This window comes from Silurus meridionalis, chromosome 12 (genome assembly GCF_014805685.1).
Source record: "Silurus meridionalis isolate SWU-2019-XX chromosome 12, ASM1480568v1, whole genome shotgun sequence".
NCBI classification, from domain to species: domain Eukaryota; kingdom Metazoa; phylum Chordata; class Actinopteri; order Siluriformes; family Siluridae; genus Silurus; species Silurus meridionalis.
Window position 1 is genome coordinate 11,580,218 of NC_060895.1, and position 24,379 is coordinate 11,604,596.

General features: G+C 38.4%; 2 protein-coding genes across 3 annotated transcripts; one reads left to right on the forward strand and one right to left on the reverse strand.

Annotated features, from left to right (window-relative positions):
• Positions 1–1,295: 1,295 nt before the first annotated feature.
• On the forward strand, positions 1,296–6,393 carry slc35f2l (info solute carrier family 35 member F2, like). 2 transcript variants are annotated; one of them, XM_046862214.1, is made up of 8 exons: positions 1,296–1,447; positions 1,895–2,070; positions 2,642–2,769; positions 2,897–3,056; positions 3,812–3,968; positions 4,142–4,194; positions 4,705–4,859; positions 5,151–6,393. In XM_046862214.1, the coding sequence occupies exons 1-8, from the start codon at positions 1,365–1,367 to the stop codon at positions 5,400–5,402; spliced, it is 1,164 nt and encodes a 387-aa protein (XP_046718170.1). In that variant the 5' UTR covers positions 1,296–1,364; the 3' UTR covers positions 5,403–6,393. The 2 variants fall into 2 exon arrangements, with proteins under 2 accessions (XP_046718170.1, XP_046718171.1); XM_046862215.1 differs by lacking the exons at positions 1,296–1,447; positions 2,642–2,769 and having other exon boundaries at positions 1,956–2,070.
• Positions 6,394–9,232: 2,839 nt separating this feature from the next.
• mnta (MAX network transcriptional repressor a) lies at positions 9,233–24,371 on the reverse strand. The gene is made up of 6 exons (XM_046863367.1): positions 23,949–24,371; positions 20,500–21,022; positions 20,298–20,339; positions 19,950–20,061; positions 12,264–12,456; positions 9,233–12,141 (listed from the first exon to the last, which is right to left on the reverse strand). Exons 1-6 carry the CDS (start codon positions 24,019–24,021, stop codon positions 11,423–11,425), a joined length of 1,662 nt encoding a protein of 553 aa, XP_046719323.1. The 5' UTR covers positions 24,022–24,371; the 3' UTR covers positions 9,233–11,422.
• Between the last annotated feature and the right edge of the window lie 8 nt (positions 24,372–24,379).

Genomic DNA, 24,379 nt, shown 5'->3' on the forward strand with positions numbered 1-24,379 from the left:
TTCCATAAAGGAATTTTTTTTGTGTATTCATATTTATTGTGTATATTCATATCATATTTTTCATTCAAAAGGTATGATATCAAATTTCTTGGACAAGTTGGCTTTTTAAACATACCCAGTACAGTACACAGTAAAACGAAACAACATAAATTAAACACAAAACACAAAATACCCAAAAATTAGAGTCTTTTAACATCTTGAAATAAATCCCATTCATCCATGAAAAGACTGGATTTATATAATTAAGGTGCTGTAAGATTTTTACAAATGTTTTATGCATTTATTTGTTCATTTCTAGTAACTACTTTATTTATTGAAATCTACATTTGAAAGATGCAATAAAAAGCCTATCCTGGCTCAGGCCAATAATTATACAGCACTGTCCCTGTCATTTAATGTCTTTATATATTATTATTAAAAATATAAATGAAAGTTATTACAAGTATAGTAAATGATCAGAGAACCAGATTAAGATGAAGCTGTAGGTTTACTGATTGTGCAATTTTGTGTTTTGTGTATCTTTCCCACACTGTCTATTGTCTTGCACTGTTTGCACTAGTTTGCACAGGATGCACTTTAGTCCTTAGCTCTGTGTTTTCTGTATGTAGCTCTATGTTGTGTGATGTAGCTCTATGTATTTTTATGTAGCAGCAGGGTTCTAGAGAAACGTTGTCTCATTTCACTGTGTACTGCGTCAGCTATATATGGTATTAAAGCTGGTTTATATGAGGTTTATAGTTGGCAGACCCCAAAAATGTGTTATGTATTGAATTCAAATACCAGTGAAGTCCAGATACATAAATGTTGCAGCAATTCATGAGTATAAATAACCTAAAGTGTGTTCTTTCCATTCACAGGTGACTGTGTAAGACTAGAAAGGACATTTCTCACATTTCTCAAGGTTTCTTCCTCATAACATCTAAGGGAGTTTTTCTTGCCACAGTCGCCACGGCTGCTCATCAGGGATAAATACTCATCGTTTACCTTAACTGTTAAATTCTTTAAAGTTGCTTTGAGACAATGTACGTGAAAAGCGCTATAGAAATAAACTTGACTTGACTTGACTTGACATGTTAAAGTAGAATAAACCCCAATCATATTTATTCTTTTTGTGTTCCTTTATTTTCAGATATTCTTTGTAAGGTGATAAGTGTGTAAAAAAAAACTCAAGTATGAAGGTATAATAAACTAAATTCATACTCTAGGCTTGGGTCATAAAGTGAATTATCATTCCTAACCTTGTACATGCCACACAGTAAATGATTCACAACATTTGTTGTGATACGGTGTTGCAGTCTTCTCAGGCACACATCTGCTGGCAGAAGCTTGCTTTAGGGCTCGAGAAGTGAGAACAACAAGCAAAGATGAGTCATGAACAACAAGAATCTTTTTGTGAAAAACTCTCAGGGGAACTCAGACATTTCAGATGGAGGGAAATTTTTACATGGTGAGCAAAGATATGTCCTATTACCCATTACCCTATTTTCTTTCCATGCTAACAAAGAAAGTTCATTTACTGGTTACATGAGTCATTCTAAATGTCAAATGTTTTGCAAAGTGCACACTAGGACCAGCAAAGACTTAATTTTACAGAGTTGAAGCATTTAACCAATGTACTCTTACATTTTTAAATTGCTAGGATGATATTTATGATTACACCCATTGTATTACATTTTTGTAACTAAACCATATATCTTTTAACTAAAAACTTTCATGTATGACTTTACAAATACTTTACAGTTAATTTATGTACTTTGGAAGAAGGCATGTTGAAAAGCTGTACAGTTAATGGTCCCAACTCTATTACTAAGAAATATACAGTTTAGTGCCAAGGTGTAGAATCATTCCCCTGGTGATAATTTACTCTTGTACCTATTGTTTATGGTTGTTATAGGAAGCTCCTGAGAATGTTGGCCATGGGTCAGGGTCTCTCAGCACTGATTTGTGGGACTGCTGTCACCTCTCAGTACCTGGCCACAGAATTTCAACTGGATGTACCGATGTTTCAGAGTTGCATAAATTATGTACTTTTATGCCTCACTTACACCACTGCACTGTGTTTTAAAAAAGGTAGTGTTTTTCAAGTATTTGCTATGCTATTCACATGGATATTATATTATGAAAAAACGATACCCAATTATTGAATTTGCAACTGTGTAATATGCAACTGTATAAAATAAGATATGAAATGTTAAATGCTAGTACTTAGGGTTTTAGAAAGTGGTATTATTGCAGTGTTCTTATAGGCGTTTATCTAATTTTCCGACACTGATATATATATCAGTTAGTAAGCTTTTCTTTTTCTGGTTAAAACAGTGGCAATTCTGTATTTATGTTTAAGACTAAAGAATAAAACAAAACAAAGACTAAATACTAAAGAATAAAACAAAACAAAAAAACTAGTTCGATCTCTCTGACATATTATACATGTTTACAATTTAATTATCTTAGACTTTTTGGGTTTTTTTATGAGTAACAGGAAAATATGTTAAAATATATATAAAAATATATATATATATATAAAATAATAGATTGGGCTAAATAAAGTATTCCTTTAAGAAGAAAGGAATAATATATTGTCTTGTAATCTAATGTTATTGAACTGTTCTGTATTTATGTTCTTGCTTTTGATATACTGCAGGCAATGAAAATATTCTGCAGATCCTTAAAACAAAATGGTGGAAATATTTATTGTTGGGTCTGGTAGATGTGGAGGCAAATTATGCAGTTGTAAAGGCTTACCAGTATACCACATTAACCAGCATACAGGTGAAAAAGCTTCTCTGTAGACACTAATAAAGGTTTGTGATGCATTGCATGTGTATGTGCCATAAATTAATTGACAGATATAATAATGCTCTTACTTGACTTTCTTGACTGATTTACTGTATTTCAGCTTTTGGACTGCTTTATTCTCCCAGTGCTTTTGATCCTGTCCCGGATCTTCCTAAAGACACGCTACAGAATCATTCACTATGTAGCAGTGTTTGTTTGTCTGGCTGGTGTAGGAGCCATGGTGGGGGCAGATCTAGTCTCAGGCCGAGATCAAGGATCAAGTAAGAACATTGTTCATTGACTTTAAATTTATTAAACAGGTTGCATTTAATCCTGCAATCTTTCAAACTATAGGTATAAAACATGATAAAGTAAAAATTCTGTTATTTGCTGAAATTATTGTATACTTTTTGAAGAAATAATTGTTTTTTATTTACTTTATAGTTACAGTTTGAAATATCAGTTACTTTATAGCATAGTTATAAGGAGTTCCTCACTTGTTGATAGCTGATAAAATAAAATGTGCGTACTTCTAAATTTCCAATGATGAGGACTATTTCCATAAATGTTAAACAAACATCTACTTATTGAAAGTTTTCACCATATGATGATTATACTAATAATTATATGATGATTAAGCTGTTTTGAAATCCCCAGATTATTATTTGAGTTACATTGTTTGGAGTATTTGCCATACCATGTGACTATTTGTTACTGTTTAAAACAATAATGGATTAGAATGAGCACATTAAAGCAAACCTAGAATTTGAATTACAATTGGCATTATTGTCAGAGCTGCTGATATACAAAATGAATCATAATTTGTTACAGCCATAACAATATAAATAATTGCTTTATACTATATATTATGATAAAGCACTATGTAATCAACCACTGAAGTTGACTGAATTTATCTCCATAAACTAAGATTTATTGTATTGCATTATAACAAACCTTTTTATATCATAAGTAGTTATATAGAGGTACATCATTACATTCTATCATACCGAATGCTACATCACCCTGACTCTAACAGGCAGTAACATTCTGCTGGGAGATGGCCTGGTTATCATCAGCGCTACTCTGTATGCAGTCTCCAACCTGTGTCAGGAGTACATTGTAAAGAATAAGAGCCGGATTGAGTTTCTCGGGATGGTCGGCCTCTTCGGAATGCTGATCAGCGGAATACAGCTGTGAGACTCATTTGGATGTTTTTCAAATTGCATGTTGAGGTACAGGTTTTAATCAGCCATGCACAATTAACTTTCTAAGAAAAATTGCATAATACGCTCTGTATTATGATAAATGAGTGATCTAATTTATGTGCTCTTATACATTACAATCATACATACATTTTTTTTTGCAGAGGTGTTTTAGAACATATGGAGGTGGGAAATATTCAGTGGAAATGGCAAACTGGTAAGAGGAGATTTTTTATTATACTGTTTAATACAGATTACTGACCAACTTTTTTGATTTCTGATTCCATCCTCTATTACTTTACTCATACAGATTTAATAGATTTTCTGAGCTCATCTATCTTCAGTAACTTGTTCTAATGATAGTTTGCTGTATTTCATCCTAGATTGGCAATTTACATTGGCATTTTAGATAACTCATGGAGGGGCAATTTATAGCACCCAATCCATGAACTAACTTTGTTTTAAGTCTGTGGAACCTGAAGATAACCCACAAGAACAGGAACATCCAAAACTCTGCTTAGACAATAATCCAAGCAGGGTATTAAACCAGGGACCCCTAAACTCTGAAAGAAAAGGGATTAGGCAAAAAGTTAAGCAAGTAGGGTTTTAGGTGTCCTTTTAATAATTTGTACTTTATACTACAAAACATCTGGACACTATTTTCTCTGTGTTTGAATTCTATTTGGCTCATGGCTTGTCTCAGTTGTGTCCTTGGCTCTCTCCTCAGCTCTGCTCCTGGGTGGCTTTGCCATATGTATGTATACACTGTACAGCTGCATGCCAGTGGTGATCAGCATGACCAGTGCCACAGCAGTCAACCTCTCCTTGCTCACGGCTGATCTCTTCAGCATCTTCTGTGGCATTTTCCTCTTCCAGTACACTGTGAGTTCTAACAATACCCCATATATGCATGACACACTCAAGCATTGAAGGGCACGGAGGTCTTACATTAAACTTTATTGATTATAATTCATAATCTGTAATCTTTGTTTAAGTATTCTGCTTGAACAGTCTTAGATAACTTATTGCTGGGTCACGATAACCTGCCTACTGATCACTTGTTAATGTGTAATCTTGTTTCTTGAAGTCTTTGTTATCATTTTCAAAGGACCAGTAACAGAGTGGCTGGGACATTTTCTACCATAATTGTGTGATATAATTCTTTCTACTCAGTTCTCAGGGCTCTATGTTGTGTCATTATTGGCGATCATGGTGGGCTTCATAATGTTCAACACCGTTCCTACACCAAGCCAAAGTCCCGAACCAGTGTCTCAGGAGGCAGGACAGGACAACCAGGCTGTTGAACATGATGATGAGAGACAAGTGGGCTCTGCAGTTGATAATCAAGAAAAATGTGTGATTGATTCCAACCTAGAGAATCTACCAGCTAAAAATGGACACATTTTAAGAAGTGTTAAAATGTAGTTCAGAAGCTTGAGGTCAGTGGTCAGTTGATGCTAATTATACTTGAATGACAACTGTATTTAGGTCACATTTTGGAATAAAAAAAATTTAAAAAGCCAAAATAAAAAGCCATTTGTGAAAAACTAGTACAAAATAAAAAGTACACATATGCTGCTTTCATAGGATTTACGATGATAAGTAGTAGCTAGGTGCTGCTAATTAAATGTTCTTGATTAATTAATCATCAGCAGAGGTACCACCTCTGTAAAAGTCTTAGCAGTGTGCTGGTCTGGAACATTCAGGTGTGTACTAGAACAATGACAAGGAGAAAAGACAAGCGCAGTGAACGTAGAAAATAAATTGTTGCTTCCCATCATTTTGTGAAGGGTTATAAGGCCATTTTCAAACAATTTAAATTCTTCAGTGAGAAACATAATTCACATGTAAAAACATTAAAGACATTTGCTAATCATTCCTGGGAGTGGGCACCCTAGCAAATTCACCCTGAGGCCAGACTGTGCAATGCTCCGAGAAATTGCAAAAACTCCAAGAGTTACATCTCGCAGTCAACATGTCTGTTAACATGTTAATTTTTATAGTTCATGAAAAATGAACTAGTATGATTTGTTTGGAAGCGTTGCCAGGAGAAAGCATCTTCTCTCTAAAAGGAACATGGCAGCATGATGTAACTTTACAAAGTTGCATCTTAACTTCTGGGAGATTTTTCTTTTGGACAGAAGAGACCAAAGTGGAAATGTTTGCCAAAAACAAACAGAATCAGCACAAAAACCTCATATCAACTGTCTAGTATGGTTCAGGCAACGTATGTACTATTCCTCTTAATTTAAATCCTCTGAAAGATTAAATAATTACCACATGATGAAATATAAACTTATCAACATATTATCACACGTCTTTTTTTATTGACTATTTTATTGTCTACTTTACTGTTTCTTGGTAATATAATGTGAAGTGTTAGTTGAGCAATAAATAAAAGTATAATCAAAGTGGACCTTGCAACCATTATATTACAGCTATAATGTGTTAAAGCACTGACTCCACTGTATTGCAACTAAAATGTATTTGGTTTTAATCTCAGTAGGGAAATTATATATATCCAAATACTGACTGCTCACATTTATAGTTGCTGTGTCAAGTCAAGTCAAGTTTATTTCTATAACGCTTTTCACAACGGACATTGTCTCAAAGCAGCTTTACAGAATTTAAGAGTTAAGGTGAATGGTGTGTATTTATCCCTGATGAGCAGCCATGGTGACTGTGTCAAGGAAAAACTCCCCTAGATGTTATAAGGAAGAAACCTTGAGATGAACCAGACTCAAAAGGGGAACCCATCCTCATTTGGGTGACATCAAGAGTATGATCATAAATCTTTAAACAATACAGAATACTGGAGAGTGAGAACTAACATAAGCACTGGAATGTAAAATTATAAGTAATGTCCTTTCTACAGTCTTTCACAGTCATTTTAGATTATGGAACCAGGAGTTACTGAGCAACTCATAAAGTAGTTTAACATCTGCAATCATCACAGATCCAACACCAGCTTCTCCATGCCAGAGCCTTTAAACACTGAAAGAGGTCCAATGTCCAAACTCCACATAAAGTGGTATCCAAATGGCGCTGGTACGTCTCTGGATGTTTGCGAGTTCAGCATCTACTTCTTTAAAGGTCCATAATCTTCATGAGGTGGGACGTGACTGGAGCTGGCCAACCTCAGGATGCCTCGGGATGGGTAGAGAAAGAAAAGCAGTGGAGAGAAATTATCATAGCTGCTGTTCATTATATTAACAGCACAAGTTGATAATGTGCATGTGATCAGATGTTCTGGAGCACAAGGTTATGATATGTGACGTATGTTATGTGTAGGCTTTGCTAACAATATACGTTTTTTTATCTGCACTTAAACTGGGAGAGTGTGTCTGAGCCCCGAACACTGTCAGGAAGACTGTTCCAAAGTTTAGGAGCTAAATGTGTGAATGTTCTACCACCTTTAGTGGACTTTGCTATTCTAGGGACTACTTGAAATCCAGAGTTTTAAAATCCCAAGGACCGTGACGGATTGTAGCATGTTAGAAGACTGGATAGATACATGGGAGCTAAAACATTTAGTGTTTTGTAAGTAAGAAGCAGTAGTTTGTAGTCGATTTGTAACTTAACAGGTAGCCAGTGATAAGATTGGGGTTATATGGTGATGTTTTCTCGACCCTGTGAGAACTCTGGCTGCTGCATTCTGCACTAACTGTAGCTTGTTTATTGATGATGCAGGACATCCACCTAGTAATGCATTACAATAGTCCAGTCTGGAGGTCATGAACGCATGGATGAGCTTCTCTGCATCGGATATAGACAACATGTTTCTTAGCTTAGCAATATTTCTAAGGTGGAAGAAGGCTGTTTTTGTAATATGGTTAATATGATTTTCAAAAGACAAGTTGCTGTCTAAAACAATTTGTCTTTTGAAAATCATATTAACCATATTACAAAAACAGCCTTCTCCACCTTATAAATATTGCTAAGTGTCTATGGCAGGTCTTTAGGTGATGTGTTAAGCTCATCTATGATATCTTTTCATTTGACTGTAGAATGGTTGTTGGTGTCAGTCTGGCCATTCTCCTCTGACCTTTCTCTGCTGTTTGTTTTTCACACCAGACAGTTATGTGTGAAAATCACAGATTGGCAGTTTGTGAAATTCCCAAACCAGCCCATCTGGCATCAACACTCATGCCACAGTTAAATTCACAGAGATAATTTTTTTTCCTCATTCTAATGCTTGCTGTGAACATAAACTAAACCTGCATCCTGACCTGCAGCTGCACGATTTTTCTACTGTGATGCTGCCATGTGATTGGCTAACTGGATTACTGCATTGTCTAAAATGTTTGAACACACGTTTAATCATTTATGTTTGTGCTATAAGTATATTTGAGGCTTTCTCTGGTTAATTACAGTAAAATGATGGTGGGTACTAAAACTTCAAAGAACGTTTTTTATAGTAAACTACAGTACAGCAAATCTGTAGCGTTCAGTAAAACACATGAATATTCATTCTAGTTAAAAATCTCTCTATGATATCTGTGAATGATATGAAAGAGAACAGGCTCTTTAGTGATATCCAGAGGCTTATCCAATCTATCTCATTGATATCTCACAGACTATCCAGCTGAATCAACCTGTCTGCTGTGTATTTGTTTTATATTTCATTTCTGATTGTAGCCGATGACTCCGTTACATACTAGATTTATTAACGAGGGAAAAAATGTAAACTTGGACAGTTTTACCAATTCATTGTGTTCTCTGACTCATTTCTCAGAGCTGGATTATCTGTATTTATAAACCGCAACTCCAGACTAGGCGTTTGAGTAGGCACATCTAAACTGCTGCCAAAATACCAAGTTCCTTGAACGGCAAATCTGCTGTGTGGAAAAACTGAAACAAACATTGCATTAAAGAGAATTATATTAATCCTACAGAAGATACAGTACAGAACACTGTGTTCTGGTTTTCATTTGATCATGTGCAATCATCTTAAGAGGACTATTGTTTCAGTTTCATTGTGAAATAAATACAGGAACAAACTAAGTAATACACTGAAATAATTATAATGTAATATAAGGACAACACAGACTGCATTGCTATTCCAGTAGATTTTCTTGGGTCGGTTCATCTAAACTGCTTCTAGGTGTGAATGTGTTTGCATGGTACCCTGCTATGCATCCCATAAAAGATGTTTTCCCAGGATTGGTTCTGGTTCCCAGATAAAGCTGCTACAGAAGAAGAATGAATATAACGACTTGGCTAAAGCAATGACAAAAAAGACTTCAAAAACACAATGCAAATGTAACAAGATTTTATTTATTCAACATTTTGTTCTAGTTTTGCTCTTCTGCTTCATTTAGAATCAACTTGGAACAGATTGGACAGTTAGATCTGTGCAGCCTCAAATGTACAGGCAATATACACAACATAAACTTTCTCCATAGGGAAAAAAACATTCTTTTTGTATATATAATATTAATGTGGACAGAGGTCAGAAAGGTTGCCCTATAAGTATACAGTACTGTATATGGTCCCCCTCAAACAGTTTTCCCCGACAAGTTGTTCATGTTCATGCCAAATTCAACATGTTGGAACCAAAAAAAAGATGTTTTGCCTGGTGAACATGTGCATCCTATAGTGTGTGTAAACACAAATGCCAATCAATGTTCAGTAAAAATGAAGTGTTAAACTCTCATTCATGAAGAATGAGTACTTGTTAATTTCGATACTGTAAACTTGGGATGTTTTTATTGTTGGTCAGATGAGCAATATCACAGTGTTAGAGGTGTGTGAGTCAAATCTCAAAAGACACCCAGGCTAGGCTGGATTTACTTGCAGGTTCGTGAAGTGTTCAGTGTGGTTCAGTAAAGATACAGTTGTCTAAACTGAAATATTATAAATAGCCACCACATTCGAGTAATTCATTGGTGGGTTTATGCACACCTGTCTTTCTGAGTTTACATTTCTGCAGTATCACATTCTTGTTGCAGCATGATGTTTTCACAGAAGCTTTGGATGATGTACTGTACTTTACTTTGCATTTCCACCACATACTATTAGTCACAAGCACACTCAAACACAGTCAACTTAAACAGTATTAAACAAATTGAAGTTGACAAAGTTGAATATGCCATACACACCTACCACAAGCATACACGCACACACACACACAACCGCCTTAACAACGACTATGCACTCCCACCAAACATTAAGCTCACATTTATCAGCTACATGATGAAGGCCTTGAAAGTGCTCCATCTGCACACAGAAAATGTACATTCACAACAAAAGTTCAAAATCTCATATTTCTTACTATAATGTAACCCCTCCATAGCACAGTGATTGCTATCGTACTGTGACCTCGTGCTGTCCTGGTTAGGCTTGGTGCTCGAGCAGAATCCAAAGTTCTGCAGCTAATGGCTGGTGTTTTAGCTGAGAGTGCAGTTACAGAGAGAGGACACCAGAGGACGTCTGTGCAGCATTGAAGAGAACTGCAGTGCCACAGAGGCACGGTTAAAGGCACAGGAGAAGATTTCACTCGGGTCCCTCGGCCCAAAAAAAAAAAAAAAACGCAGGACACGGAATCAAAAAGCAATAAAGCAACACCCTGAATGCTAGATAAGAAGAGGTCAAGAAAGCATGCAAGAAAAATGCATGCTGAACTCCTGCAAAGATACTTTCTGATAAGGGTAGACTAAAAATTTTGAATAAATGCTATATAAAAGGGCAGTTTAAAAAGAATTATATGATGCTAGAATGAAATATTGGAACTCAATTCATCACATTTCTTTTTTTTTTTTTTTAATTGAACTGTGTTCCATTAGCTGATGAGAGTGAGGTACACTAGGGATCTGAGCTAAACCACACACACTACAGTCACAAAAATAGTTGCCTTCAGAGATCATAATGGTTACCATAGGACTCCCAAATATACGTTTCTGTGGTGACAAACCAATCTTATTGTTACTTCATTAAACATGTAATTGACTATAAATTAGATGATAAATATTAAACTTTTATACTAAATGGTTCATTTCCCATTTTGTGTTAATTTTAGACCCAAATATAATCAGTGTGTGCAGTTTTTTTTTTTTTTAACTGTACCACCGTTTTTCCTGGCACTTTGTGAGCATGATGATTAAAAAAATGTATATTGTAAAAATGGTCTTATTATTGTGATATATTTTTGCCATATCATTCATCTTTCTGTTCACCTCTCTCTCTTTCGTACACACACACATATATATACACACACACATATAGCAGCATGAAAGAGGACATCACAATCTAATTTTATCCGCACAAAAGGATACAAAAACTTTTTTTTCTTTTACTATACAACATATAGCTATATATAAATTTTGATAAATTTGTCGTAGACTCTTCATAGATTTGTTTTTATTTGGAATGTACTGCTTTTTCTGTAATGCTGGATGTGTCTAGCAGGGGCTTGCGCCAGTAAGAGCCCACGTCAGCCTGTCCTCTCATGCCAGCTTCAGTGTGCTGACGGGGAAGGAGGGCATGGTCACCATAGTAACTGGGTTGAGAACAGTCTGGCCCACCAGCTGCGAGTGATGTGTGAGCACCTGATGCCCAACAGGCGTCTGTTTGGCCAACACTGGGGTGCCATTGGCTTGGCCATGTGAGAGGGTGTGCGAGATGGTCACTGGCTGTGGGTATAGCGTGGGAAGGTGTGTGACCGGGTGCACTGTGATGTGCCCGATGGTCTGAGGTCCAGGTGCCAGCTGTATAGCGCTGGCGGAAGAGGACGGGGAAGAAGTAGAAGAAGGAGCAATGTGGGCTATGTGCTTGGTGCCCACCTGGGGGATGTGACTGACAGCCTGGATGACAGAAGTGTGTGAAGAAGCATGTGTGATTACTGTTGGCTGGATGCTGGGAGCGGTTACAATATGCCCATATGCCAGGCTCTGAGAGGCCACCATGGCCTGGGGCTGCTGGGTCACTGCTGCCTGTACAGGGGGCAGGGAGAGTAAGGGCGAGGAAGGCTGGGCAGGGGCCAATGCCGTGGCTGAGGAAACAGTAGCAGTTAGTGGAGGTTGGGAAAGTTTAGATGGGACAGAAAGCGATGGGAGCAGAGATGGAGATGGCTTCCTGAGCTCTGGCTGATCCACTCTGGGTAAAGAGCAAGGCGAGGTCAGTATGTGCTCTTCCTCTATGTCTTCATCCATGTTATCTTCACCTTCTGTAGGAAGCAAACAGAAAACAGGATACAATAAATGCTCTGAAGTTACAGTTAAATACAGCTGATTTGAAAATTCTGTTCTTTTTTTTTTAAAGATTTTACGCGCAGGTGAGATGGCTCACCTGAGGCTGTGGAGGTGGATGCTTGGTCATCTTCAGGCTGGACGGTCTGACGCAGCAACCGCTCAACCTCAATCATGTCCACCTGCTGGCTGAGTTCATTCTTTAGCTCAGCCAGCCTCTGCTGGGTGGAGATCTTCTCACGGGCAAGGCGCTCCATCTCATGCTCATACTCCTTCTCTTTTCTCTTCAGAGTCTGCAGACAAAACAGAGGGTGTGAATATCTTCTGGTTCTTGCACACACTACTGTACAAGAGTGATGTGATTGCAGGGGAGAGTAACTATCTTAATAAAGTTGACATTTTTTTATTAAAAAACAAAGCTCATGTCTTTGACTCAATTAATCTTTAGCAACTGACTTCAAATGTTTTGTAAACCAAAATAAACAAAACTAAAAAATCTCAGACATGGAATCATGGAAATAGAAATTCAAATAAAAAGAGATAATCAAAAACTGCAGTTGTGTGGTTAATAAAGCTGAATCATTGAAAAGAAACGAATAACACATTTTACTGAAATCCTGGGAATATTGCTAAACCAGACTGGTAAAGGCGTGATGTGTCATTATTAAAGACTGTAAAACGATGGATTACCACAATACTCAGAGAAAAAAGTACCAGTAAACAGAAAGCTCTAAGAACATAAAGGCTTCATTTGGCTAATGCATTTTTGCCAGCTTTCAATATCTAAAAGCTGAAAGGTCTGCACTTGTACATTCTTTCCTTATAGTGCCATAAAACTGTCTACAAATAATTATCATCACACATTCTTTCTCTCACACACACACACACACACACACACACACACACACACACACACACACACACACACACACACAGAGCAAGAACTGTCCTACATGACCAGAGTAATTTACTTTAATACTAGATTAAATCTAAAACCAGCCACACAGCCTTTCAGCTCTATTTAACTTAACAGTCCCTCAAGAGTGTTCTAAAAATCAGATGTCACAAGCCAATTAATGCCCCCAGATAAAGCACAGTGCTGATGTCATGGCTGGTGGAAGGAAATATCTCACTGTTTAACAGCAGAAAACAGGTCACTAGGATCCAAGGTCAACGTTCAGTGTGTACGCTTTTCCTGACCTCAATTTCTTTACATAACACTGTCTCAGAGCCTTTGCATTACACAGTCTCTTCGGCACAAGGGCCAACTGAGTACAACCAGTCCTGCTCTAATGAGGAGCGCTATTTGAGCGCTTCTCTGTTGTCTGTTTGAAATTGCAAAGATTGCTGGGTTCACGACAAGAACAAGAGCACGCCTGTGTATAAGTAATCAGTCATGCTTCCTCATAAAGGCCACTGTTTATGCTTTCTCACAAAGCTCTGTCATTCCTGGTTCCTAGTCCTTACTCGTGCAGTGATATAAAGCCCTGCCCACTTCTGGGAAGGGGGCAGTTACACCAACTCTGCATGAGTAAACAGGTTCAGTCAGTGCAGCAGGGTTGTGGGTGGAGCTTGTGAGATGTGTGCTGAACCAATCGGAGGTGGACATCTGGGCAAAGAGCACTGACTCACAGGCCCCACGCATACTAGCGCAGAAGGAAGATCGCAGCTCCACCCACCCAATCAACACGCGCTAGAATACATCATTCCTGATTTCATCCACAATAGTAGTAGTCAGAGAGAGAGAGAGAGAGAGAGAGAGAAAGAAAGAAAGAGGGGGGGGGGGCAATGGGGTTGGGTGAATGTTAAACACTGGGCTGTGCCATAGTGACCCAGTTTTGAGGCTTAGTCAGCTGATGCAGCATTCCCAATAAGTGATTTTAAAGAGCTTTTAGGAGGATGGATAAAGATTAAAATGTCCATACATTCAGAATATCCTGGTTCCTGAATAATTCATTACTGATCACAATTAAGACACTTTAGGAATAAAATAACAGTTTTACACAATTTTAACTGAGCATGTTTTATTAATATTAGAGTACAATTAATGGGTAGCATAATTCATAACCATGTAGTAGTAAATGAAATCACTTGACATGTCAGCTTTAAAATGGTCTCTTTGGTAAAACGATGCTCTTGTCTGCAGCGCTTGGTCCCATAAGCTTTATCTAAGGCTGCACCTGTCTAAAGCGTTTATCCTGGATTAGAAACCCAGTCTGTGATCTTGAAAGTCTATGTATAACATTAAAAACAGAGCTATACCTCACTCTCAGAATCACTAGTTACCCATTGAAGGGTTTATTGCACACAGCTAAGGGAATGAGCTTAACAAAATACTCACAGCTAAAAGAATTTATGATGAAGAAAGAATAGGCATAATTTGTCAGAGTAGTCAAAATACATTAACTTTGCTTACACTCGCCCAGAATAGAGAAAATAATTTGAAAAACTAAAATCGTACTTATGCAACGGGACATCAGTCAACATGTCAGCCTGCCTAAATCAGTTTTTTATCATAAAGAACAAGATGAGTAAACATGTCGATTGCACACACAAAAATATATCATACTAGTGATTGCACCTCTGATGATGACCTCTTATTCGGTAAACAAACCTGAGCTGTATGATGAGACTAAACATGCCCACCGATTGTCATATTCAGCATCTCTGCTGCTATACCAGACGTAATTGGGAGAAATATACGAATGGCTAATGAAACAATGCATGCAAACTAAAACGGATTCTGCCACCAGTTTTCACTCTCCCTCTCTTTACCATGCCGCAGGAGGGCACAGAACACCACCATGACATTCAGGGATTTAAGTTGACTGGCTTTAAAATATTTAAAATACAATTAAAAAAAATGTAGAGACAATACATCATGACAAGGCCAAAAGTCCCTTCCTATTCTGGTTCAACCAATAACATGCTGGGATTTCTTGCTGTTTTTAAGCCAATAAATAAAAAATGCATCTTTTTCTTGGGAACTGGATCCCCAGTCACAGAGTGAGTTCAGCTGCAAAGTGACTGCCTACCTCTCTGTACTAATCACACGTTTTTCCACACACAGAAGTGCATACAGCACCACTAACCACAAATTACTGAACTTTTTAAAAAACTCTACATTTTACTCAGCAGCTGTGGTCCAAGCTATAAACAACAGTTCCCATTTTCACACGCTCATACATGCTTGTAAAGCAGCAAGAATAGCAGTGTGGTCCTCGAAATGCCATTGAACTTGGTAAGAAAAGATTAACACTGATCAAATAACATTCATATTTACCAAAAAGAAGTGTGAATTATTTACCTTTGACTGAGCATTCCCCAACCAGGAAGCTAGTCATTGTCTTACTAGTTACCAAACAAACTTTCATGCTAACTCATAGAGCATATAAGAGCTGCTGCCTTTAGCATCATATCAGCAAAAGAGGAATATTTCCTTTTTCTGTGCTACCGTAACTGAATTGTCAGAGAGTGAGAGAAAGCAACAAAAAGTGAAGTGGCATCTAATATGACGTTTACTTTGGGTTTAAGAATATCAACTGCTAACATTAGATTAAATCAAAACAACGCGTTGTTGAGAGTTGCTTATTAAAATATTTTATATATATAAAAATCCCATGGGTGATATTGAAAAAAATATTTCTTATTATAGTTTAAAGCAAGAGAGAAGGAGAGAAGTACAAACTCCCCCGGTCTTTCTCCTTTTCCCCCATCTAGACTCAAAGCCTTTAGCCCCACCTGTGTGCATGTAAGTGAAGCAGGTCATGCTGTGTGAAAAAGGTCGACACGTCTTGGGCATAGTCACATGCAAAGCGAGTGAGAAGCACATGGCCAGAGCCAGGAGGAGGGACAACCTTGACTGAGTCGACTCTGCAGGGTGCTTACTGACTCATTTCTGCAGCACAGAGAATGCAAAAAAGGGGAAAGCAAAAGAAATGGGTCGAAAACAACAAGAAAGATCGTCTGCACACAGACACGTTGCAGACATGCTGCATAAACAATCGATGAGAGAAGACATGCAGAGTCTTGCGATTGTTGTTATCTACAGCCGAGACAAAAAAACAACAACAACAAAAAACAACAAAACACACATACACACTTGCCACTTCATTAGAAAAGCAGAAGAAAAAAAATTAAATAGTGGTAGTAAAATTGTGTGCTAAAATGTCAAGAGAAAAAAAATATCAAAGACAGTGCATTATTTTTGTGCAGTATTTCTTTAAATGTCTGTCAGCCTAAAAAATGACATTGCCCAGTAAAAACATAGCTGGGGCACCAATTACAGTCTGGGTTGAGGTGAAATTGACAGTCGAGCAAGCTGAAAGAGTCTACCAGGTATTTTTTTTCAACTTCAGTATGTCCTTTGAGAGCACAAAGCTGAGACACGATTGAACTGGGGGGCCTTTGTTGCAGATGCAAACCCCCTATGAAGCATATTAACAGGACAAAGAGTCAAGCTACCAGGACACGCTGATTAAACACAACCATTTTGACTGCTTATTTGTATGACAGCCGAAGACGAGCCCCAAAGATGCAGTCTAGATAGAACTTCCTCTTTTGAGAAATGTGACTCATTGATATCGCCTGCTTTATACACTACCCTGTATTCCGAGATGATTTATATGGACTTGTGCCCTAAGTACTGTTGTGATTACATGCTAGGGGTGTAACAGTACACGTATTTTAACCGGAATTACTCGATACAGGGCTTTCGGTTCAGTTTGTTTAGTCTCCGCCTTGCACTTCGAGTGCATTATTTAAAATTATTATTAAACTTGAAAACATACACAACAATGCCAGGGGTATTAAAATAATCCATAGTGATAGCGTGAGCCACTAAGCAGGAATCAGAATAAGAGATTAATGCTACATATGGATTCTTTAGCGTTTTATGTCCAGCTTCAAGAATTTCTCTTAAAACTCGAAAATCCTGCCAATTCCACATAGAGGGAGTGAATGAATGAAGGATGGAAGGAATGAAGACATTTGTATGTATGAAAGTTTGCTGAAATAAGTAGAACCATCAAGTAGATCATATCTTTAGAAAATTCAATTAAAACCAAAACACATACACATCGGTATTACCCAAAAGGGGTGTAACAAATGTAAACTATTACATTTTTCCTTTTATTTAATTTAATTTCATCAATTACATTTTTTATTCTATTTTATTTTTATGAAAGATTATGAAATATTTTAAATATTATTAAACCATTTTATGTTTTGCATGTTTCCCCATAGCCATACCGAAACAGATCCAAACCGTTACTTAAAAACGTACGTACCGAACCGTGAAATTTGTGTAGTTACATTCCTATTACATGCCAATATAACAAAACCTTAAGACCATATGAGTATAAAAAACAGCTGCACAGTATTTTTTTGCAGTGTGCAGTAATGAAGGTTGTGAATAACTGACAGACAGAACATGATATTTACTAATATCCACAACTATTTAGCACAACAACTAACTTTTTTATTATTAATAGAATATAGGGCTTTTATTTGATTTAAATCATTAAGGGTTAGATTAATGCAGATTCAATGCAAAAATCACACAAAAAGAAACTGATTTAAATCCTCAGAATTGTTTTTACAGTGCTGTAAACATGTCTTTGCAGAGGCTGACGCTCTAATCTGTAGCTCGTGCATGAGCTGCATCTGGAGCTGCGTGGCTGAGCGCTGGATCTTAGGGGTGGGGCTTAAGAAGGGCTGACGTCACACGTCTCAGGCTAGCCATGTGTTCAGCGCTCATGTGGCCCTGACTAGAACGAGGCAGAAGCAGGATGAGTGAGGCAAACAGAGAGAGGGGAAGGGAGGGGCAGTAGGCGCGGCATAGAGCGCTTAACAGGAAGTCATATGGTTTCTTTGCAACACGTAGGAATGCCACGAGGTGTTCATAAATGCATAGAAGAAAATCAATGGGTGAAGGAAGATACAAATGTGTTATACAAAAAAAAAAAAAAAAAAAAAAAAAGTGTTTTTAACAGATTACTAGAAAATGTGTCTTGATGCCTCCTTTTGACATGTTCACAAAGAAATGAAACGAGGAATTGTTACCTTCATATAAGCTCAAAGCCCTGGTGCTGAGAGTAATGCTGTCAGAGTGTAGGCAAAAAAAACAAAACAAAGGAAAGACAAAAAAAATGCAGAGCAATTCAACCTTAAAAGAAGTGTGCACAGGCCTCGGTGCCTGCATCGCCTTGCAGTTTCACAAAGCACATGCTGTCATGCTGCTACAACAACACAAACCACCAATGCTACCACACACACACACAAAGCAGTACCTAATAACAGCACTCTCTTGTAAGACACACACATACACTAATCCGCTTTGACAGACTGAATGAGAGAGAGAGTCGTTCTGTTCTCTCGCTGTTCAACAAGAAAACGGCTCAAATGTCAGTGTATCACATTAACCATCTGTTTCACCTCTAAGAGAAGTAAACACTATGGCAGGTGCGATCTACCTAGGAATTAGTGACGGGGATACACTAAGCACTAAGTGAAGAACATACAATTAAACTGCAACAGGAAACAATGGTAGAGTCAATTTTCTTTTTAATCTAAAAATAAATAAATAAATGAATAAAATAAAATTCCCCTAAATTAGAGCCATATGTGACATATAATAACACCATTATGGTAAAAGCACTGTTTTTACTGAGACATTACTCCATAAAACTGTGCTTATTACAAAAAATAAAATCATCATTATCATCATCATCATAAGGAAACAAAGCATTTTGGCAGTTTCTACCAAAATAATTCCTGTTGGTCAAATTAACTGGACGTTAAAAAAAATGATTATGTCTCAAAGAAACTATCAGTTTTGAAAAGACACAGTATCAGTGTTGTCATTGACACCCAGCCCTACTGTACACCAGGAAGCTTGCTGTTACTATTCTGCAGCAGACGCATGTGAGGAACACATGTTTTTGACAGCCTGGATGCTTCAAATAGAGCCTTAAACAAGCAAGAGAGAGAGGGAAGGGGGAATCCTCTTTTCACTCAGCCCTAATTTAACATTCAATTCCATGCCTTATCACACATTTTCCTACGGGGAAATAGGGGACATGTCCAGTAAGTGATGATGACAAAACTTATTAACTTTCCATTACAAGCACTTAGACCCTACAGGGGGCATGTTTTGCACATTTTTTATTTCGGAGCTGTTCTTTTGTTTCTTTATTTACCCCCTCGGTCTAGCTTCAGGCAGCTCATGTGCATGAAAGTAGCTCAAAAGGGTTTCACTTGTCTGCATGTCTTCTCAAACCATCAACAATTCACTATGATCAGGAAACACACATGAAGAAGAGAAACCTACACATGATGGTGTCCTGTCATCCTCTGGCACATTACTAAGGTCAATGATCTCAGCACACCTTATTACAATTATTGAAATATTAGCTACACAAATATATACACAATTGAAGCTCAATTCACAAAAGCCAAACCAGGTACATTAATCTTAAATAATCTGTTTTATTCAAATTGAATTTCAGATCAAACTGATACCATGCATACTTTCTTTTGGATTCAGATGCAGAAAAACGTATATAATAAAATATTTATAAAGAGATTTTAATTGTAACAACTGAGTAATAACGCTAACAATACTATTTGACTGAAAATAGACCACCATTAAAGACAGAATGGAAAAAAAAAAAACCTTTCTATTCACTTCTAAGAGCCAGCGCTACCAAATGCAGATTTAGAATGGTATAAATAGTAAGCCACCACAACCTCCCAAGCAGTCACTAGATACAGAAGCCAGCTTTACCTGAATGTATCTTAGTGCACTTCTCAGCACACTCAAGTTGGAGGTTTTCTTTTCATCAACATTAGGGATGTTCTTCTTGAGAGTTTCAAAGCATTCCTTCAAGTGTGCACGCCTGTTTAAAACAAACAAACAAAAAACACAAACATTTAATTCAGTTCCCACTGGCCGTAAAGCGTCAAAAAAAAAAAAAAGTCAATAGTGTGTATTTGAGTTTAACATAAAGCACGTTCTGTATTGTAGCAACAAAACCTTCTACGCTCAGGTGTCAGTGTTCTCCACAGTAAAGATTAAACAACAAATCTCTAGAATGTTATGCAAACACAACCGAGAGAATACACTTTAACTCACCTGTTTTTTTCAAGCTTGTTATGCACTTCCCTTGTTCCTGCCCTAAAAACAGAGACCACACACAAATATTAAGAGGGAAAAAAATACACCACTTTTGAAACTTTTTGAACACTGGCGTAATTAAGGATTTTTTTTTCAGTACAAATGCAAATTTGCATATGTTTATATGACTGCAGACGGTTCATTTGAGTCCCTGACTCACCCTCCAGGTCTTTTCTTGCTGTCCAGGCTGCGGTGATCATCAGGAGGGTTGATTTTGGCCATGAGGCTTGGCTGTGCTGGTGTGTTTGCTGGCTGAGGGAGAAGAGCATGCTGAGAAGATCTAATGATTGCCCCAGGATATGGCTGCAGTGGCTGGGTCAGTTTTGGGCCATTAGCCTGAGAGGGTAAGACTGCACGTTGAGGCAGTACATGCTGTGATGGAGGTGAGTGAGGGTCTTTTTGAGATACACTGAAGAGGGGGGATGCAGGTGATGTGGATAGGCTGGACGACAACACGGAAATGGGAATAACCGTGATGGGAATTGTAGGTGCAGAGGTGGGCAGAGGAGGAGGAGGTGGAGGAGAGGACAGGGTTAACTGAGGGGCATGGTTATGCTCAGGACTCGACCGCTCTCTTGAGGTCTTGTGATTAGCATGCGTCAGTTGAACGCAGAGGGGGGCTTCTGCTATTTGCTTCCCTGCTTCCTGTTCGAGGCGCAGTCTCTCCCGAAGCTCGTTCTCTTCTACAGAAGAAAGAGTATAAAGGCTAATTTAATTTATGCTACATATCAGCGGAACCAAACCCTATTTGAATCTGATCCGCTTACAACAAATGCAGATTGTCTTTTTAAGTGGAGTGACTTTGACCTTAAATGGTACTATAATGGTCCCAAGACCAGTTTTCATAAGCAAAAAAAAAAAAAAAATAGGCGTGTACTTAACATTACAGCCTCTAATAAACAGAAGGACACATTATCAAGATCCAGAGAGTATTTCATGTTAGGAAATCCAGTTACAGTAATGCTACTTCTCCCTGCGTGCTACTTTTATTAAAGCTCAATTTTGTTTTAGTTATTGAAAAGGGGGAGGTGCTAAATATACTCACTCCTAAAGAGTGATTACCAGGCAAAGTTTTCAGATATAAAGACATCATAATGAAGTTCAGCCAAACTCTTTTAAAATCCTTAATTTAAATAAAGAAACAGGATTTTGGAAGGCGTTTTAAAAAGCCCAGCGCAATGGTGCCTGTATGGTGAAATTTCCTGCTACGGGAGTTTTATACTTGTGTAGCTGGTGATGACTCAGACAACAAGGTACTGTTGCAAGTGTGGCAAAGCTGTAACCCACAAATCAGGTATGAGTTAGTTTGTGTTTGTACTAACCTGTAAATTAATCAGTGAGTAACTGACAGAGTGCCAAGCGACATTACATTCTATTGTGTTTGATGACGTTGCAGCCTGTGTTAAACTCAAGTGCATTCAAGTATTAGCATACACCTAAAGGTGTGGAGTGGAAAATTTCTGCTCGAGAAAATCTGTTAACTTCCTTGTAATGCTGGGTTCTGAAAATGTCCATTTGTAAGCCACATATTTAGAAATCGTCCGAGTACGTGTTTACCGTCCATAGTACAGGTAAAATTGTGTGCTTCTTCACTGTCATCACCATAATTTTCAATGACTACAAATGAAAATGAATAATTGATCCTCACAAGAGGCCAATCATATTCTCTTAAGAAGCCATCCATTGTAGCAGGGCAAGGATGAGGTGGTAGCATTAAGCATTATGAGATCTGATAATGCGGCAGAAGATCTCCAGTCAGGAATGTTCAATACTCTTATTTTGCAATGAAAGTATCTACTGAGCCCTAGAAGACACTTCTTTTCTTTCCGGGATCTGCCTGATCAATCCTGATGCCCTTCCTCTGGATGGAGTTCCCTTTAATTGGAGACCACTCTGTGCGGCTGAGGATGGTTCCCCTATAAACATCCTAAAGATTCATGAAGTTATTAGGCAACTAAACAGCTATGAGGATGGATTTGGACTAACACATTGGCATAGGTACATGCCATTTTTCATGTAGAGTTCTGCATTTAAGAAGACATCACTGAACAGCACACTTCAACACTGAAGAAACGATAATGAATGGACATTCTGCGTCACCCAAATGAGGATGGGTTCCCTTGTGTGTCTGGTTTCTCTCAAGGTTTCTTCCTCATACCATCTCAGGAAGTTTGGCTTGCTATTTAGAAATAAAAAAGCGTCTACTGAGCCCTAGAAGACACTTGTGATGCTACACCAGTGGCCTACAAGTCACAGCAGCTGACCACGAGTCACCCACCCCCAACCAGGCAGCGTGATGTTCTTCTAACAAGCAGGCATATACCAAGTGCGTGGGGGGAGGCTGGCTAGTTACCATAGCAACACACTTAAAAAGCAACACAGGACACAAATAAGACATTTTCTGCTTCGGTGCAGGCAAAAACAAGACCATCCAAGTCTCCACCTTGTTCCAGCGAAACTAAATCGGGTCAGATCCTCAGCATACTTTACATTGTTTACCAGAAAAAGAAAAGAAACCAAATGCAACAATTCAACGACTAGCCACACACAAAAGCAACAACGTCACCATTAAACTATTTTTAATACAGACAACCAAATCCCAAATTCCTAGTAACAGAAACTGGTACAAATTTGGTATTTTCTTTATTTTCCTTTTCCCACTATTTTTGCTACCTTTATTTCGGAGTGGCTAAAACAATGTGACAAGATCTCTCACGTTTAGCACGAGGTAAACATGATGTTTGCTTGAACATTTGTATATTTGTGCAACACTCTGCATGGCCTACTTTTCCCCTCCCTCCTTCCCCTCCCTTCAGACAGGGCAGAGCGCGCGCTCGGCTGGCGCGCACATGGCTGCTGTGGGCGGGGTTTGTCCACGCGGATTCTACTACAGGGGGCGTGGCTACAGCGCACACGTCAGCAGTAAAAAGGCGCAGTTCCGCGCCAGAGCTCGAGCGCAAACATGGGGGACAAACCCCATGAGTGAGCGTCTCAGGCACAGTATTCATACAGCCACCGAAATCCAAGGTAGCGACCCTATTCGCGTGGAGCCGCTCGGTCCAAAAAGACGTGCCCCGGATACGTGTAACACGACACCAGGGCTACGTCAAGTCATTACGTAAAAAAAAAAATATTAAAAAAACGCAACTGGCAACCTCACACGTCGCTTCCTACAGCCGCCACCGCCCTTAGCAGCCCTGCAGATGTGTTTAAACTGAAACCATGTGATGTCATGAACCATTGGAAATAATTTAGGGTTTTTTTGTCCTATCAGATACATCGGCACGTGTATTTGACAAGCCTGCAACAACCTCGCCAACATAAACATTTATGACTATACGCTCGGAATTTCTCCAAAGACACATTACAGAGTTGTTTCACACGTTTCTGCACTTTTTTTCCACTCTTACAAAACATTAATAAGGGTAAAAAATACGATCCGATCTGCTCAACCAGGGCTGCACTGGAGCCTTCAGACACGTTCAAATGATAACAGGAGCCACCAGAAAGCAATGTAAGAGGGTCAAGCCTGCAGGAGTACATGTACCTTTACACCAGGATTTACACACACACACACACACACACAATCCCATAACTACTTTCTCTTACCACGTGCTTTTTGTTGTTGCTGGGCTTGCAATTCTAAAAACTTCGCTGCCTCCAAAAGCGTCTCGATACTCATCTCTGATGTATTTATTTCAGTTGCGCAAAATATAAAAACAGCTGAGCAGTTCCTGCTTCCGAGCAATTTAAAAAATAATATATATCTCTCTCGTCCGGCACACTGGATCTCCACTTAAAAGGAAGGGGGAGAGGAGGAAGAAAAAAAAAAAAAAAAAAAAGAAGAGAAGTTGCAACTTGATCCCCCTCCCTCTTGTAGGAACTTCTTCCACACACGTAGTAGAGCCGCAACAAGATGGCGGCTTCTGAGCGCCTGATCGGTGATCACACCGGGACCGCCCATTAGAGTTAAACCCCGCCCATGTCCACGCCCACAACCGGTTTATTCACAGCCTATGGACGGATACATCTAAAACACG

What these genes read in the sequence shown, in the direction of transcription:
- slc35f2l (XM_046862214.1), top strand. Translation starts at nt 1,365, where the DNA reads ATGAGTCATGAACAACAAGAATCTTTTTGTGAAAAACTCTCAGGGGAA. An exon ending in TGGAGGGAAATTTTTACATG is followed by an intron (nt 1,448 to 1,894) that starts GTGAGCAAAGAT and finishes TGGTTGTTATAG; the next exon opens with GAAGCTCCTGAGAATGTTGG. An exon ending in TTTTCCTCTTCCAGTACACT is followed by an intron (nt 4,860 to 5,150) that starts GTGAGTTCTAAC and finishes CTTTCTACTCAG; the next exon opens with TTCTCAGGGCTCTATGTTGT.
- mnta (XM_046863367.1), bottom strand. Translation starts at nt 24,021, where the DNA reads ATGAGTATCGAGACGCTTTTGGAGGCAGCGAAGTTTTTAGAATTGCAA. An exon ending in GCAACAACAAAAAGCACGTG is followed by an intron (nt 21,023 to 23,948) that starts GTAAGAGAAAGT and finishes TTTCTTCTGTAG; the next exon opens with AAGAGAACGAGCTTCGGGAG. An exon ending in ATCCACCTCCACAGCCTCAG is followed by an intron (nt 12,142 to 12,263) that starts GTGAGCCATCTC and finishes TGCTTCCTACAG; the next exon opens with AAGGTGAAGATAACATGGAT.